The sequence below is a fragment of the Vitis vinifera genome, chromosome 11 (genome assembly GCF_030704535.1).
Source record: "Vitis vinifera cultivar Pinot Noir 40024 chromosome 11, ASM3070453v1".
Taxonomy (NCBI): Eukaryota; Viridiplantae; Streptophyta; class Magnoliopsida; order Vitales; family Vitaceae; genus Vitis; species Vitis vinifera.
This window is the reverse complement of record NC_081815.1, coordinates 16333937-16352088: the sequence shown is the minus strand read 5'-3', so window position 1 is coordinate 16352088 and position 18152 is coordinate 16333937. Positions and strand designations below refer to the sequence as shown.

The 18152-nt window shown below is 38.5% G+C and overlaps 1 protein-coding gene and 1 long non-coding RNA gene across 3 annotated transcripts; one reads left to right on the top strand and one right to left on the bottom strand.

Annotated features, from left to right (window-relative positions):
- The first annotated feature begins 1068 nt into the window (after positions 1-1068).
- Positions 1069-12592, top strand: LOC104880769 (uncharacterized). The gene is made up of 3 exons (XR_786925.3): positions 1069-1384; positions 2093-2214; positions 11617-12592. It is a non-coding gene; the product is annotated as an uncharacterized LOC104880769 (long non-coding RNA).
- LOC100243678 (putative inactive cadmium/zinc-transporting ATPase HMA3) lies at positions 11028-17677 on the bottom strand. 2 transcript variants are annotated; one of them, XM_010658478.3, is made up of 10 exons: positions 17380-17677; positions 16921-17118; positions 15550-15807; positions 14334-14431; positions 13955-14210; positions 13727-13864; positions 13191-13518; positions 12910-13112; positions 12613-12812; positions 11028-12491 (listed from the first exon to the last, which is right to left on the bottom strand). In XM_010658478.3, exons 2-10 carry the CDS (start codon positions 17102-17104, stop codon positions 11196-11198), a joined length of 2961 nt encoding a protein of 986 aa, XP_010656780.1. In that variant the 5' UTR covers positions 17105-17118; positions 17380-17677; the 3' UTR covers positions 11028-11195. The 2 variants fall into 2 exon arrangements, with proteins under 2 accessions (XP_010656780.1, XP_059596613.1); XM_059740630.1 differs by having other exon boundaries at positions 17582-17677.
- Between the last annotated feature and the right edge of the window lie 475 nt (positions 17678-18152).

The window sequence follows — 18152 nt, the reverse complement described above, 5'->3', positions numbered from 1 at the left end:
AATTTTTAAAAAGAAAATAAAAATATTGGCTCGTTTGGTCATATTATTTTAAACTTGTTTTTAAATTAAAGAATAAAAAACATTTTAAAAAAAAATTTAGAAAACATGATGATATAATAGGTCTCATTTTGGAACTTTCATTACTATATGCCAAAGTTTTAGGTTATGTTTGTTAACTATTTTCAAAACTAGTTTTTTATTTTTGAGAACATATATATATGTATATATTTTATGACAATCAAAAATTGAAAACATGATGTACTTTTTGGAACATATTTTTAATTATTTTTAGTTCTTTTCAATTTGTTTCATACTATTATTTTAAAAAGAATAATTGAAAATAAAACTCATATAAAATTTAGAGCCCATTTAACCATATTTTTTTAAACTTGTTTTTAAATTATTTTTTTATTCTTTAACTTAAAAACAGTTTTTAAAAACAAGTTTTGAAAAACATGGTCAAACAAGCTCACATTTTCTTTTTATTTTTAAAAACTAATAAAAACAACTCTTGTTTTCTAAAAATTGTTTTCTATTTCACTTTGTTTTTAAAAATTATTTCTAAAAAACAAACGGTAGTATTAGAAATTTTTAAAAACAATTTTTTGTTTTTTTTAAAAAGAAAACTGTTTTTAAATCACATGACCAAAAAGACTCTTAATTTAAAAAAAATGATATCTTAAAATAAAAAAAATAAGTTAAAAATATTTCAACTTTCCAAATAATTTTTACTTTAGAAAAATATTAGAGAATCGTTTTTAAAACTATTTTTCGAGAACAATTTTTAAAAATATTCCCAAACAAACCCTTACAAATCTTTCTCAACTTTTCAATTAGAATTCACAATAAAAATAACACTTTTATGGTGAGTACATTTTTAATCAAGAAAAATAGGAGCCAAAATCTAGGACCCGAGAAATTATTTTAGAAAATTTTGATCAATAATGTGATTTTCACAAATCAAAATATGATAATTGATATAAAAAAATGTCATGTTCATCTTTTGTAAATAAGGATTTGAGTTCAAACTCCCAAATAAGAGGTACAAAATATTAGTAAAAATATTGGATTAGGAGCAAGTGAAACAATTGTTGTTGCAAAGGATCGACAGCAGGTAACGGGGAAAGAGGAAAGGCTTTCCTTCATCAACGGAGAAACAGAACGTCGCCGTTTTAATAAACGAAGAAACTAGAACGGCGTCGTTTCAGTTTAAGAAGGAGATCTGGAACCTGCTCTTTCCTCCATTTTCCCTGCAGAGGTTTCTTCTACAGTTCTACTTCTTGGGTTTTGGAACCCTCCCTGGCCAGCGCATTCTCGCCAGCGTTATCGCCGGAGGTTCGAACCAGCATCCGGAGCTCGAAATCTCTCAGATGTTGGTTCTCAGGTACATGTTCTTCGAGTTCGTAAAGCACAAATCGTTCTCCATTTGATTAATGAAAAAAAAAAACTCTGGAGAAATAATTTTCGTCGGAACAAAAAGAAACTGAAATTTTTTTAGGTTTTGTCAGAATTTTATGTGACTTGCTATAGTAGATTGCTCTCTGAGGTTTGTAATGGAAACCATTTGCCGTTTCCAATTTCTGATTTCGATAATTGAAGGAGTTGTCGATGGATTGAAATGACTGTCGATGAGTTAATGGCCCAGCGCTTAAAATAGAGCTTAATTGAAACCATTTTTTTTTTCATCTCGTTACAGTGGCTTCATTGCTATAGAAATTTTGTCCTTCTTTCTCAACTTCCAGTTAGCTATTTGGCAAATTAGAATTCGGAACAAACTGACGCAGAAATTAAGATTTTAGAAAATTAAAGAAACTCTTTTGTGACTATATTCATAGAAGAGTATTAGTGCTTCCTCTAAGAAGTAGGTGGCTTGATTATATGGAAGATCCGCAGGTTGTGAGTGTATTTTTTTTTTTCTTTTGAGAGAAGCCAGCATTCTTTTATATTTTTTCATGCACTTTTTATTTGTCCTTTGCTTTCTCTAAAGATATTTTTTGGGATGATGTTTGATAATCAGCTGTCAACTAATGAATTCTTAACCTTCAGCTAATTGATTAGATTTCAATGCATTGTCTTAATTCGATCCATATAGATCTTATAAGAAACTATGAAGCCATTCAGGCTTTGATCATGGTGAGGAATGGCTGAACTACAAATTTTACCAAAAAGGATAAGCTGTTTTCTCTTCATAGTGCATCATGGACATTCAAAGAGGTAAACCTTCCCTCATTTATTGTTCTTTGAGACAGCTTTTTTTTTCTTTCTTTTTTTGATCAATAAAACCAATTGCATGAAAAATTGGTCTATCCTTTATAAAATTTTATTATTTCTAGGTCAACTACAGTTTGAATGCAAATATCTAGTCAATGAGTTGATAAGTGACAAATATTTGTCGATATGGTTTGTTGAGGGAACTTCATTGTAGCATTCCATACAATCTTCCATTCCATTTTCACACCTGAATTTTGTATACATTACTGACGAGATTAATGATGCAAACACTCAATGCCTCCCTTCCAACAATAATTGAAGTATATAAATGGATAGAAGCATCAACATTCATTTTTCATTGATAATTTTCTCAAATTGCTGATTAATGATCTCTTCTCTTTGCTCAACATAAAGATATGAGGTCCCGTTTCACTTAGTCTGTCCTCCTTATGGATCAAGAAAGAGAGCAAATGTTCTGCTCCACATAGAAATGCACCATCATGAACTGCATTGTTTCTTCATTGCAATTTTTTCTGTTCCCTCCCTGTGTTAGCTCCATGGCTCTGTGTCAAAGTGATATATTCATTCCACCTGCACAAACCCTGCTGGTGTATTGGATTCCTAAATAGCTCTCCAGGATGACAGTCTTTGAATAGTTCAACAAAGGAAAACCCAGAAATGTCAATAAATTTGACCTCTCAGCCAAAGTGAATTCTGGTGCAGCCATAATGATGCAGCTCTGTAACTAGATGGCAATATTTTGATATGGATCTTCTCTCCCTTATCTATGTTCATGTTCTATAATCCTAATGTATGAGACATATTTCAGAAGACTACCATTATGTTTCCAAAGATGAGAGCAATTGTGCCTTGGATTTTTGCATTTGTGATAGCATTGGTGGAGAGAACAAGCATGGAAGGTGCCCTATAGAAGGCAAAATTGGGGGGGTTTAATCTTAGAGCAACCAGCTAGTGCCTCTCTGGACCTGATGGCTAGAGCCCTAGGTAGGAATATGTCCCACATCACAACTGCAGAGGTCAAACTGAGAATCAATATGGTTTAAATAATCCTATAGAAGATATCAGAATATCCAAAATTACATGTCAGAAATATTTGAAGAGCGCATAAGCAAATATTCTGAAGTACGAAAGGACAAGGAGATTTATTGAAAAAACATGGGCCTTTGTCAAAAGGAGAAGAAATATGTACATGTACGTACCCTCCACCGCATGTTATAATCTTCTTGGCATAGAAATGAAAAGGAAAAAAAATGATTATGCTTTTATTTCTCCAGTAAAAGTATTGTATTAAAAAAGAGGCACTAAAATAGCGGCCCAAAATGTACAAGAGAAGGACGCTCACCCCCTTACAGCTGAAACAAAAAAAGAAAACTATCCAAACAAGATGTACAAAAGAACAGCCCCTCCCTTAACGAAATCTCACCCAATCAATAAAATCTATTAACATCGAAGGACATCTTTTATAGATAGTTTGGTCTCTTACCATAGTAAATACACAAAAGAAGCTTTCAACCTTTGCACCCCATCTTCAAAAGCAATTCTATTTCTAGCCTTCCAAACAAGCATAACGGGCCTGCTTTCCACACCACCCTACACTTTTTGCCTACCCAAGAGGGTCTCCCTTACCGATGAAGGGAACACCCAAAACACAGTGAATAAGGTAAAAACTAGCTTCCACAACTACTGAGACTTTGTAAAGGTCCGACTCTAAGACTTTGTAAAGGGACTTTATTGAGAAATTGCCATTTTTGGACTCTAACCACCTCACCTCAGCCTCCTCATCCAACAACACTCTTTCCCCACCCAAGCGCCCCAACAGGTTCTCCACCTCAACCAGCTCCCAATCATTGAAGGATCTCGTGAAACAAGGGTTCCACACTACTCCCCCCCTCCTCCTCCTCCTTCCCCTTCCCCCCTTTCCCCACTTACTAAATCAGTCCACATATCACTCACCCAAGCCTCTTTGGATGCAGTGAAAGCAAATAAAGAGGGGAAATACTCGCAAAACGATGAAGTTCCACACCACTTATCCTTCCTAAAGCTCATCCTCTGGCCATTACCCACCACAAAAGATAGTCTAATGCTAACAAGGTGGCCAAGCTTCCTAATTGTTTTCCACAACCTTACTTCATACCCCTCCCTAACCTCATGGGAACACCACCCACCTCGATCCTCCTCATATTTTCCCCTTATAACTTGGTTCCAATAAGCCTCTCTTTCAGTAGCAAAATGCCATGTCCATTTGCCAAGGAAAGCCTTGTTGAGCAAAGCAAGGCTCTTAACCCCTAGTCCCCCTTTTCTTTTATTTTTATTTATTTATTTATTTATTTATTTTATAGGAAACAACAAAGGAATATATTGATAAAAAGGAAGTACAAGAGAAGGATGAGGAATCCTCCCACCAGACTACAAGTAATCAAATATAAGAAAAAACAAGCAAACACTCTAGTTAGACCAACCCATTGGGATTACACACCGCTAACCAATCAAGTTGTAACACGTTAAGAGGTATCCCCTTAAAAACCTTAGAACAAAAAGTCCAAAGAGAAGCTAGAAAACGAATAGAACCCCAAAGATTCTCTGAATTCCTTACTTTATCCTAAAAAATCCTTGCATTTCTTTCCCGCCACACCACCCACATTAAAGCAATGCACGCGTCTTGCCATAAAACAATCCCTTTCTTAGAAGATCCAAAACCATTAAAATTAGTAGATAACAAGTCAGAGATGCTCATTGGGGGGATCCAATCCATCTTTGCTAATTGAAATAATCTGTGTCACAACCCCATCATCAAAGAGCAATGGAGAAAAAAGTGATCTACTGTTTCTTCATGCTTCATGCACAACTTACAAATGTCGGGACTAAGTGCTTTGTAGGGTCTTCTCGACTGTAGCAAGTCATTAGTATTAACCTTCTTGTGAGCCACCAACCAGACAAAGGACTTGACTTTGAAGGGGACTTGAGAATTCCAAACGAACTTAGTAGGGAAAACTAGAGGTGAATTAGAAAATTGAGGTAAGGCAAGAAAGAAATTGTCAACCACCTCACCAAATGAGGTTTTCACTCAAGAGTCCCACCTCTCCATAGAAAGTCCCTCTGAATCTGCTCCAGTCTCATTCTAACCACTCTTGACAAATGGAGGATAGACTTAAAATAAATAGGCAAAGTGGACAAAGTACTACGAATCAAAGTAATTCTCCCGCCCTTAGAGATGTATCGGTGCTTCCATATAGCCAATCTTTTATGAAATATTTCCTCAATACTATCCCAAGCTGCCACAAAATTAAAAGGAGCCCCAATGGCATCCCCAAATAAGTGGACGAAAGACTTCCCACCTTGCAGCCCAGTTCACAAGCCAAATCATCCACATTCGGAGACCCTTCACACCGAGATCAACTCACTTTTATTCAAATTAACCTTCAACCCAGAGATTGCCTCAAACCACATCAACAACCAACACAAAAACGTCATTTGTTCCTCTTGCACTTCACAAAAAATCAGTGTATCATCAGCAAACAGCAAGTGGGACACCTGGACCACTTCACATCCCCTTCCCCACACTTGACAAGCCGATAAAAAGCCACCATAGACTGCTCTCTTTAAAAGACAATTGAGGGCTTCCATCACTATCACAAAAAGGTAAGGTGAAAGTGGGTCTCCCCGCCTTAGGCCCTTAAAGCTTTGAAAAAAGCCTGAAGGTGTTCCATTAACCACAACGGAAAACTTGGCTATGGATAAACACCACTTAATCCACCTTAACCACTTCTCCCCAAACCCCATCTTCTTCATAATTGTAAGCAAAAAAGACCATTCCACATGATCATAGGCTTTCTTAATGTCCAACTTACATAGGATCGCCCCTCCATTGCTTTTCAAAATCGAGTTTATTACTTCATTCGCAATGAGCATTGCATCCTATATTTGCTTGCCCTCCGCAAATGCATTTTGGGTCTTGGAAATCACCTTAGCTAGCACCCCATTCAACCTATTAGCCAGCACCTTGGCCAGCCACTTGTATAGCCTCCCCCCCCCCCCAACCAAGCTAATTGGTCTGAAATCCTTCAAGTCCTTTACCCCCCATTTTTCCATGATCAGAACTAGAAAGGTAGTATTCAAACTGTGCATAAAGCAACCCAACCTACAAAATTCCCTGAAAAAGTTCATCACCTCAATCTTCACAAACTCCCACAAAAACGACCAAAAAGCCATGGGAAACCCATCTAGGCTTGGAGCTTTATTCCCGCTAAAACTCGGCAGAGCCCCATACACTTCCTCCTCCGAAAAAGGCTTCTCTAGCCCTACCACCTTAGAATCATCTAGACTCGCTAAGGACAATCCACTAAGACTAAGTCTCCTATCACCTGAGGTAGAGAGCAGAAGATGAAAAGCTCTACTTACTTCCTCTTGATTTCACTGTCCTTTGTGATCCACGACCCATTAATTTTGATTCTGGTCATCTGGTTCTTCCTCCCATGAGCATTGGTCATTCTATGAAAGAAGTTTGTATTTCTATCCCCCTCTTTCAACCAAGTTTCTCTCAATTTTTGCCTCCAAGACAATTCTTCAAAAAGGACCCACATTTTATAGATCTCTCTAGCGTCCTTCTCGGATTCTTCCTCATCCAAAAACAGAGAATGAGAACACTCCTCCTTATCCTAAAAATCCACCTGGTTTAAGGCTAACTCCTTCTAAACTTCAATCTTACCAAAAACCTCCTTGTTCCAACTTCTCAGAACAAGTTTCAGAGCTTTCAATTTTTCAATCAAGATGAAGCTAGCAAACCCACTAAAATTAAACCCCTCTCACCACGATCTCAAAACAGTCTTAAAGGCCTCCTCTTTTAGCCATATGTTTTCAAACTTGAAAGGAGTGGGCTCACTCCTCAACCCTCCCCACTCAAGAAGAATCAAAAAGTGGTCTAACACCGGCCTAGCAAGAACAAATTGAACAACCCCTGGAAAATGAATTTTCCAATATTTAGAAATAAGAAAACGATCAATTCGCAATTTATTTCGATTATTTAAACCACCGCTCTAAGTGAAAATACCTCCTTGAAGGGGTAGGTCCCTCAACTCTAAGTCCTCTATCACCTTGAAAAATCTTCTCATAGTTGAAGACAATCTACCTCCTCTGCTATGCTCCTAGGGGAATCTGATCATGTTGAAATCACCTACCACGCACCATAATCACTCCACAAACCTCTAACAACCCTTAACTCGCTCCAAAAACTCTCCCTATCCATCTTCAACGTGGGACCATAAACCCTTGTAAAGCTCCAACTAAAATCGTCCTCACAACTCTTAAAACCACAAGAAACTAAAAAGTTCCCCTCCTCCATTTCTAGCAGCTGTAACACCTTATTGTCCCAAAACACCAGAACCCCTCCCCCCACCCCCCTTGAGTTCACAGCCCCCCATTCTAAGCATCTTCCTACCCCTAAGCTACACACAATCTCCTTGGTCATTTCCTGGATTTTAGTTTCCTGCAAACATATTAAATCCGCCTTCTGGGATTTAATAACAACCTTGATTAGTTTTCTTTTATCTCCATCATTAGCCCCTCTCACAATCCACTACAAAATTCGAATCTTCATCTAACTTAAGTCGATTCCCCCACAAAGCCCCCTGACCTACAATAATTCACCGAAGACTCCAGCTTCTTTAGCTCCAGGTCAAATCTTGAGGATTTCTGACATTTTGTCTTCTTCCCCGTCACCTTCTTAAAAAGTTATCTTCTCTCATTCATTCTTCTAAGAAGCTTCAAGATTTGCCCCTCGAAGCCCTCCATTGGCGTTCCCAAACAATGGTAGAACTTTGCCAAACAGCTAAACTTCCAAGACTCCAAATTCCCTCCATTTTCTTCCACCACCCCATCGTTTGCCTCCTTCAACAAGAAAGACTCACCAATTCCTTGTCCATTACCCATTTCCTCCACCAAAAGCACTCTCTAGGGATTTACAGTTAGCTCCCCTTCCCTATCCACAAAATCAACGATCGCATCGTGGTCCTCCTTTTTACTGTGACCAAAGCCCCTTCCAACCCTGAGAAAGGAGAAGAAGAAAAGACTCGTCCCCCCAAAGCACAACGAGATTTAAGCGAAAGGAAAAGGTACCTAAAAGCTTCTTCCATGAGGCATGCGCCAGCTGAAGAGCCACTGATAGAGACTCCCTCTGCTGCTGCGAAAACCTCTCCTCCAAACAAGTCTTCATCCACACCCCACAGCTTTGATGAAAATGGACTCCCCCCAAAGCCCTAACCTCTTTTAAAAACCCATCAAGACCGACCCGATCCAAATCCATGGCCCTTTTCACAGCGTGACTAGGCTAACCCACCTCCCAAAACGAGCTTGGCCCCCAACCTTCTTCCTCCATCAAGAGACGACCAAGCCCACTCTTTGAAAATGATATGCCCTTTTTAGAACTCAAGAGGCCTTGATTCTCTTTGGCTTAACAACCCTGCCCAACAGACCCAAGGCCTTTTCCAAGAGTAGGTCACCCATCACAATTTGAAATTCTAATCCTTCTCTCTCCTACCCTCCCCAACCTCCGCGTCACCATCAAAAAGCGCAGCCGCTTTTGCAGACACATTGCCTTTACTGAACTCCACACCCCCAACCTCTCCACCCGAGCATGCCAAGCCAACCTTTGCGGCACACAAAGACTCCTGTTCCATTCCCATGCTCCACCCTGCACATAAACCACCTTCACCATCATCCCTAACCTTCGCCCCCTCACTCCCTCAACTCCTGTTCATTGGAACCACAATAGAGACCCAAGGTGGCACCCCCCACCACAATTGGATGGCAAAACAGGAAAAGTCCACCACCAACCACAAAGTCCCTAAAAGGTCTTTTCCCTCTAATTTTACCAAAATTTTGGCCCATTGCAGCTGGGAGAACCTCCTTATGTCTTCATCCACCCCAATGAATCCCCCACAACAATCTCCTATTTTCCTGAACACCTCCCCATTCAAAAAGTGAAGCGGGAGACCCACCACCCTCACCCAAACTTCTTTGGTAAGATTTCCTAACTGCAAACAACCAACCTTTGCGTTCCATCTCTCCAAACACAAAAGTCTATCCTTGAACCATCGCACCCCCCTCTTCAACACTCTATCTACCTCTTCCCCATCTTCAAATTCCAACAAAAAGGAGGCACCTCCCAACTTCGCAAGTTTCACTCCTCCCTTCAGATTCCACAAGCGTTCCCTTCATCTTTTTAGTGAGACCAACTTGGATTCCAAAATCGACCCCTCTCCCCACCTTCCAAATAAGCAGAGACCCAATTGGTACCCCTTGCACCACATCTCCCTGCCACCAAGCTGAAGCCAAAGAGCATCCCCTACCCTTCCAGCCGACGCTCTGGCAACATCCAGAAATGCCCTCTTCTCAAACTCCCTCGGTCTATCAAGACTCTTCTTGTCCCTACCAGCTGTAGGTATCAATAGAGTCATAGCTTCATCACAAGTAATCACTCCCAAGGACCTCAGTTTCTCAGCCAAAGTAACCCAGCGCCCAAGCAGCCCCTTTCCTTCAGGGAACACTAAACAAAACCTCTTACTCTCCAGATCAAGAACAGAACATAGTACGAACCTCCCCGCCCCATTGACCCTTCTATCCAACCTGTACTTTCTCTCCTCATCCTCCCAAACTTTGACAAATCTTCCTTCCTTTTCCTCCCTGCAACATTCTTCAATTCCATCCAACAGCCTTCTTAAGCTCAAATCCCCAAACCGAATCCAAGAGGAAAAGCCCCTGCTCCTCTCCACAATGATTCCTTTTAACTCTCCTCGAGCTTCCTCCACCGAGACTTTGAAAGACATCGACTCCACCGCAAACCAGCATCTACCCCCTCTCATTCCCTTTAGAATGGAGCTTTACCAAGGATGTAGTATATGGCAGTCTCCGTAGAAGCTGAAATGCCATTTTTCTTTGAATGCTTTAATAGCTAACGAAGTTAGCAACCTGCAGCCTGCTTTCCAAGCAGCTGATGCAAGACCAAATATAATCTTTGTAAGTAAAATACATCTCAGGGCAGAAAAATGGCTTCTATAGTATATTCTAGGAACTATGGACTTTGCAATTGGAAGTAACAAAAGTTCTGGACTGAAATTAGCTTGTTTGTTGTTGAGGAGGGCGGGAGTTATGTTGATGTGCAAAGAAAATGCTGAGAGTTTTTTGACAGCCAATCAGTATAAAGGGACAACAAAAAATCCAGTTTATCATAGCTGCACAAAGCATATCACCATAAAACGTCATTTTATTAGAGAAGTTATTGAAGTAGGTGAAATTATTATTTAGCATGAAAATTTGAAGATTAGCTAGGTGGATCATACATTCACCTAGGCACTCCTAAAGGAAAAAGATTCAGCACTTCAAAAATTGGTTGGGAGTTGATGAACAGCATATTAAGGGGAAGAAATGTTGTGAATAATCTGCCCATATATTTATTTTTCATAACATTGTCATTCCATTTTGGTTATATTGTTGTCCCACCTAAATTATCTTTTTGGTTAACCTGTGTTTATGGTGAAATTAATCAGGAAGTTGTAGATATGAAAAATGTTCATGTATATGTGTGGTCCATGCACTTTTCACTACTTTTCTGTCATTACTTTTAGGTTGCTTCTAATATACATTGAGTTGAATCCCTGATTTTCTTGAGTCTTCTCTCACTTGTCAAGGAACAATTAATATTGCATGAAACCAAAATGCTAACGAAACTCAACACTTCTTACAAAATAAACTTTTTATTTTATCTTCGTATTAATTTTGGCTTCTGTCTAACGCAATTGGCCTTTCAACAAAAACTTTCTAATCCATTGATTGCAAAATCAAGCATGTAAAGATCCTATCTTTCTTTAAAGTTTCTCTCTCATGCCATTGCCATTTCAACAAAAATTTCCTAGACCATTGATAGCACAGTTAAGCATGTAAAGATCTTATCCTTCTATGAAGTTGTACATCTACTCAGTGATGATTTCTGATAAACCTGCACCAAAACCAGTTCCAAAATGCCCATGCTTACCACAACATTCCTTTCTAAAGCTCTTGCAACATCCACCGACCTCTCTCTTCTCCAAACTCATACAGGCATGCTTACCAGTGGATTCCACTAAACCAGTGCCCAATTCAAGATCGGTAGATGCATGAAGTGGTGCACTAGAGTCCATACCATGCTTCTTGCACTCAGAACGAACTTCATGTCCTACTTCATCTTTGCTATGGTTTTTGACATGGTTTTTAATGCAAGGAATCTTTTGACAATGGCCATTATTGGGCATTTGTTGTCTTGAGTCTGTAAGAGCAATAGAATGGTGTTGATGGTTACTTGTACTGCATGAAATCGTATTGTGATTGACCATGTCACAGCCCCCATGTTTGCAGTGTTTGGACTCATGGAACCCATCACCTCCACCATCACATAGCCTGTCAACCAGGTTTGCTCCTTCATCTTTCACACACAAGCTGGGAAAAGAATGCCCTGAACAACTATGGTTGGGCTTATTGTGCAACTCCGTACCATGAGTGGCGGTGTTACCACTTCTCTGGTCACAATGCTGCATATCGTGGTGCCCTTCATTGCCTACACAACAATCATGCCTGTCAGCTGAGTCCGTGCATTTAGTATTCACACACGAACTCAACCCGGAATGATCAGGCTGACATCTTGAAGCACACCTCTGGGAAGAACACTTCTGAGGCTCACACTTCTTTTGAGAAATGCTGTTGGAACAACTATGCTGATGATTATGAGATGAGTGGCTCCCACCCCCTTTACATCCATGCTTGTCAACATGTGAGGCAGCAGAGGATTTACAGCATTTTCCTCCATGTTGGTGTGTTCCTCGTAAAAGTAGCATGCTGTTGAAGATCACTAGCAAGCATGTACCGACATCAGCAAGAACTGCTGCCCAAATAAGCGGGTGACCTGCAATGGCCAAGGCAAGGATGGCAGCCTTTGTAGTGATTGATAAAATGACATTCTCAACTACTTTTCTGTGGGTTTTCCTTGCTAACCGAACAGCTTTGGGTATTTTTCTAATATCATTTGTCATAAGAACCACATGCCCTGTCTCTGTCGCAAGTGCTGAACCCGCAATGCCCATTGAGATACCAATATCTGCTGTGGCCAATGCAGGGGCATCATTTACACCATCACCAATCATGGCTGTTGGTCCTTCCTCCTTAAAGTCTTTTATGATTCTCGCCTTATCTTCAGGTAAAAGTTCTGCATGAACAACCTCTAGAGTATGCCCTAGCTGCACATGAGATATTTTTTGCTGCCTTGTTAGCTTATTACTTTAGGATTTTACAGTCATATTTTGATGATTTTTTACACATGATAATCAAATTATATAAATTCAACAGTGCAAGGTGCACCTGATCTTGTGTATGCATAGCTGATGCATGACTATCTCCTGTAAGCATGGCAGATTTAATTCCCAATAACTTCAGCTCTTTAATAGCCTCCACAACCCCTGTTCGACAAGCGTCGGAGAGGGTAAAAATTCCAGTTGGAGTTGCATCAGAGTATACATACCCAATTGTCTTTCCTTCCTTGTCTTCTCCTATGGTTGGAACTGAAAATTTAAACACAAAATTATTTCAAATATTGCCTAGGAATGAAAACCAGCATAAAAGATGCACATTTCCATTGTGTAATGTGAAACCATTCACCTGTTTCACACCCAGCTCTTAGAGCGATTTTTCTGTTTCCAACATAGATGTCTTTCCCATCAATTTTCCCATGGATTCCTTCCCCGGGAAAATTCTGAAACTCTTCCACATTTTCTGGCTTTGGCTCGACGGATTGTGACAGTCCATAATCAAAAAGAGCTGCTGCCATCGGATGACTCGACTTACTCTCAATGCTAGAAACCCTTCAAAATTTTGCCATCTAGTCTTAGTTTCCAAGTAACTGCAAACTTTCATGAAATTCTCTCAGGAGGAGTCCTTACCAGTAGAGCAATGTATCGGAGCTAACATCATCCCGCAGAGACTGGAAATCCTTAACAACAAATTCACCCCTTGTAATTGTACCGGTTTTGTCAAAAGCCATGATCCTGATTTTAGCAAGAATTTCAAGATACTCTCCTCCTTTGATGAGCAACCCAGATACAGCAGCCTTTGAAAGTGCACAGAATGTAGCAACTGGCGTTGAGAGAATCAGTGCACATGGACATGCACTTACTAGTACAACCAGTGATAGGTGAAACCAATGACTTAGATCATGAACCCTTAAGGCAGCAGGAATCCCCGCAAGCCCAGCCGATATTAGCACTACCACTGGAGAAACCAATGTAAAGATACTGTTAATCTACAGGTTATTCCAAAATCTTACCCAGTTACAATTTACACCACCAGCTAATGTCCTTGCTTACATTTTGGGTGAAGGAGTGAACACAAATTTAGGCATCATGTTTTGCTGTTAATTACTCTGAACACTATTTGGGAAATGAGCCCACGAATTATGATTATAAAGAAATGTACTGACCTGGGGTGTAAAACTTGGTACATTTGTCTATGAACCTCTGAGTTTTGGACTTGCTGTTTTGAGCTTCTTCTACTAGCTTTGCCATCTTGGCCACCACACAGTCCTCAGCTAGGGCTGTAGTTTTTACACTGATGTAACCTGAAATTGCTCAAATGAAAGATGCTTATTATCAGAAAAACGACTCTTTTCCTTGTTCCTTGTATTAATGGAGATATAGAGAGCTGCTACCATTTAGATTTATGGTGCCAGCCCAAACAGTGGAGTCCTTTTGTTTGGCCACTGGAAATGACTCTCCTGTTAAGCTCTTCTCATCGACCTCACATTTTCCTTCTACTACAATTCCATCAATAGGTATGACTTCTCCAGTCTTAACAGCGATGATTGTGTCCACCAGGACACTGTTGGCTTCTACAATTTCTCCGGTGTCAGCTATCACTGCCTTTTGAGGAGCTATACTCATCAGCGATGACATGACTGCAGTTGCCTGAGATATGAAATTTGTAAGTTTTCCCAACTGTTTATTTATGATGTTATTTTTATAAAAATTAAGAATATTTAGGTACCAATTTAAATGTGTTCACAATCATGTCTATGTCTATATATATACCTTGTGACTAGCCCTTGACTCAAGCCATTCTGCAATGGTGAAGAGAAATACTATGGACCCAGCTTCCCAATAATCATTCAAAGCAATTGTCCCAATCACTGTCAATTATGATCAATTTATCAAAATTCAATCTGTCAATAACAACTGTGTATTTGGGTCTCTTCATTTATTTGATGGAATATAAATAAATCTTATTATTCATATATCAAGTTAGCTCTGATACCATGTTAAGTTATCAATTGATCTAAAGGTTTCAAGTTAACGAGTAGTGGGCTAGCAATGGATCAGGTTTATTTGGATAAAAAATAAAACTACAATAAAACTCTAATTTAAAGCACAACGCAACATCTTAATTGAAAGGAGAGTATGGGGGTATTAAATGAGGTATTAGGTTAGGCAAGCAATGACTATCTGATCTATAGGGTATATTAAATTTGCAGTTAAGAATGGGCTCATGAGTAGGTTCTTGTCTTGAGTTGAAGGGGAACGTTTGGGAATTGAAGTGCCTTTTTCTTCTGTTTTAAATAAAAAGCGAATGCAAGTGGCATTTGTCATTTGCCTACTATGATTTTATCATAGGAGCAAAAGCTAAAAGCCCTTATTTATCAAAAAAAATTAGGATGAGGATAGCCTTCATCACCATCATCAAAAAAATAAATATGTGATGAAATTTGAATTCATGACCTGATTATACAAGTCTCTGATATAGCATATGGACAACTATTTTTTCCTAAAAGCATAAGCTCTTAGGATTTGGGTTTAAGATATAGATGACAAATTTCAACATGTTTGGATACAAATGTAAGCACTTGAAAGCTAACACTAGATAGGTAGAAATGTCCTAAATAGGAGATAGGCCTCAAATATGTGTGTGAGGAGTCTTTTAATGGGAGGGGTTTAAGAACAACTTTAAACCCTAAATTAGGTAAAAATCAAACTCAATTAGTATAAGTCTAGCTAAAGTCTTGTCTACACTGAGTGGGAAAAAATAGGGAAATTTTCTTTATCATGAATTTGAGTGCTGATACAACTTGCCATCTGTTTTGTAGCGGGATAAAAGACATACGTCTTACTCTCTTGTTTTACGAGTGATAATGACAACATTGGATTTATGTTTAATAAAGAATCGATATTAAAATGACTGGAGTAATTCTTGAAGCTAACTAGCTAAGAATGATAAATATATAGATATATATATATAAAATGTAGTAAATACCTGCGATGAGAACAAGAATGTTGATATCAAGTGTGAAGTTTCGGATGGCCACTATCCCTCTCCAGGCGATGGGAAAGATGCCGGCAGCAACCGCTCCAAGAGCGAGCCACCGGAAAGGTTGATACACATATTTGAGAAATGATAGCAAGAGTAAGATACCAGAAACAATTGCAAAAGGACTAGGCCATTTCTTCTGATAAGCGACTTCCCCATATATTCTAACATTAGCCTCTAATCTTGCTTGGTTTAGTGCCTTAACTGCAATTAATCACACCCAAAAGACATATGATGATATGATAAATAGCTTCATAACTACATAAAAAAACAAAATAAACTTATATGAAACAAGGATCTATTTAAGGCCATGTTTTCAACCAATTCTTTAGAATTCTTTCCTTGCATCTTAGAGTTTAATGGTTGTTATTTTGAGAAAAATTATAGTGCAATAATTACACCTTTGGTATTAGTTTAAAATCCTCCACATTCTTTGTTTCATCCTAACAATTGAAAAGCTACAAGATTGTTTAATAGAAAAGTGAAAATCAACTTTATTGAAAGGTAAAAGATTTGAAGAAGAAAGTTTGGCTGAGATTTAAAAGAAAAAGGTGGGAGTGGGTTCTGTGAAAGGGAAAAGACGAGCTTTAATATAAAGGAAAATGGAAGAGGTTAAGTAAATGCGTAGATCATGATGGTCCAGTCTTAAAGTGTTTAAAAAGTCGTGCAAGTAATTTCAGATTTATTAGCAGTACTTGGTGACATTTATTAATACTACAAAATATTAAACTAAAATCTAAACAAACCGTGTTAAAGTAATTGAACCATGTAATTATTTTGTGTTTAATAATAATAGCAAATTTTTGAAGAAGATAGAAAATAATTGCAAAGAAAGAAAGTTGGAACTAGCCTTTGAATATCACAACAGTGTCATTCCAATTCATCAGTCACTAACAAGGAAAGAAAAGGAAAGGAAAGAAAAGAAAGAGAGAAAAACAGTGGACCAGCTCTGATTAATTTGACCTTTTTTCTTTGTCCAAGCAACATTATTGTTGATGGAGTCATGTGATAAAGAGTCCAGTGATAATAAGAGTCCTAATCAAAGAGTCATGTAATAAAGAGTTCAGTGATACGAGTCCTAATCAAAGAGTCGTGTAGGGCATTTATGGAAAGATGGGGTACAAGAGCACCCCCTCCATATATGCTCCTGCAGAGGACCTTTCAATCAGAAACAAGACCCCTTTTGTAATCAGACGCCAGAAAGATTGATTTTTTCCATATAAAACCAACCATATTTGTACTATATGGAAGAGGGAAAATTTTGTGGGGCTATGAGAAAATCCATGCATATGTAGAGCAAGCTCTTAGGAGTGTTACCAATTTGAATCTGGGAAATGAGGAGATTGTCATGGACAACAATGAGAGTTCTGGATGGGACAATGACTGAAATCTCTTTGACACCATCTAGAGGCTTCAGAATCTTCTCAATCAGAGGGACCTCTGATGAACAGCAGAGACCTAACACATCAAAGTAGCTTTTCTGCCACTTTTTGGTAGCCATTGTTAGGAGTAGTTCTGCAAATAAGAACAAGAAGAATATAGTTAGAAATATTGAAGTGGAAGTTTTGGTTCAATACCCAGATCATAGAATGAGTAAAATGGTTTTGTTTTGGGTTGAAGATTTGGATTTCACAAATGGGTGTCTGAAATTCATGTCTAAAAGTTTGGAAAAAAGATGGAAAAACCAAGGGGGAAAAAACGTAGGAACATGAGTATGTATGAATATTTGAAAAGTAAGGACAATATTCTTCTCTACATAGAGACCGAGAAGAGGACCTTTTGTAAGAGAGCTTGATTTGATGAGCTTCTTGAAGTGAGGAATGGGAAAGAAGAGAGGCTTCAAAGCTTATAAAGGGAGAGAGCTGTGTGAGAGGGAGATTTAAGGAGAATGATGCAGTAGTGTGATTGAAAAGACGTATTACACACACACACACCAGAAAAAAGGAAAGGAAAGAGAGAAAGGAAGAAAGAATGAGACCAATTTTCTGTGTGAGAATAATGGAGTAAACTTTTCTGAAGCCTGTGAATGAGACAGAAATAGTGGAGAATCAGTTCAAGAGCATGATGGAATCCAGATATGAAACCACACAAATGCTTGCTTCTTATTTATATTGGCATATGTGCTTAAAGAGATTACTATATATATATATACACATACATATATATATATAATAATAATTTTTTCATTTCCATTTCTTCATTTCATTATTATTTTCCCTCTCAACTTTTCATCTCTTCCTCCTGCTTTTTAACTCCATCATTGTCCTCGCACTCCAGCTTTTCTACCTTTTATCTTACTTTGAGCTTTACTTACATATGAGTAGGTGTTTCTGCAACATAGAGCCAACCATAATATCATGTATTACATCACCCAAATCCTCCATACAATCATCACAACATGCATGCAATAATTTTCACCGTAAAAAGGCAACTTGATAACACTTACCCTTCCTCTGAATACGTGGTTTCAACATCCTAGCCACCTTCTTCTCATTCTTTAATTCAGAATAAGAGATAGGGGGGCTATGATCATATAATCCTCTTAATCT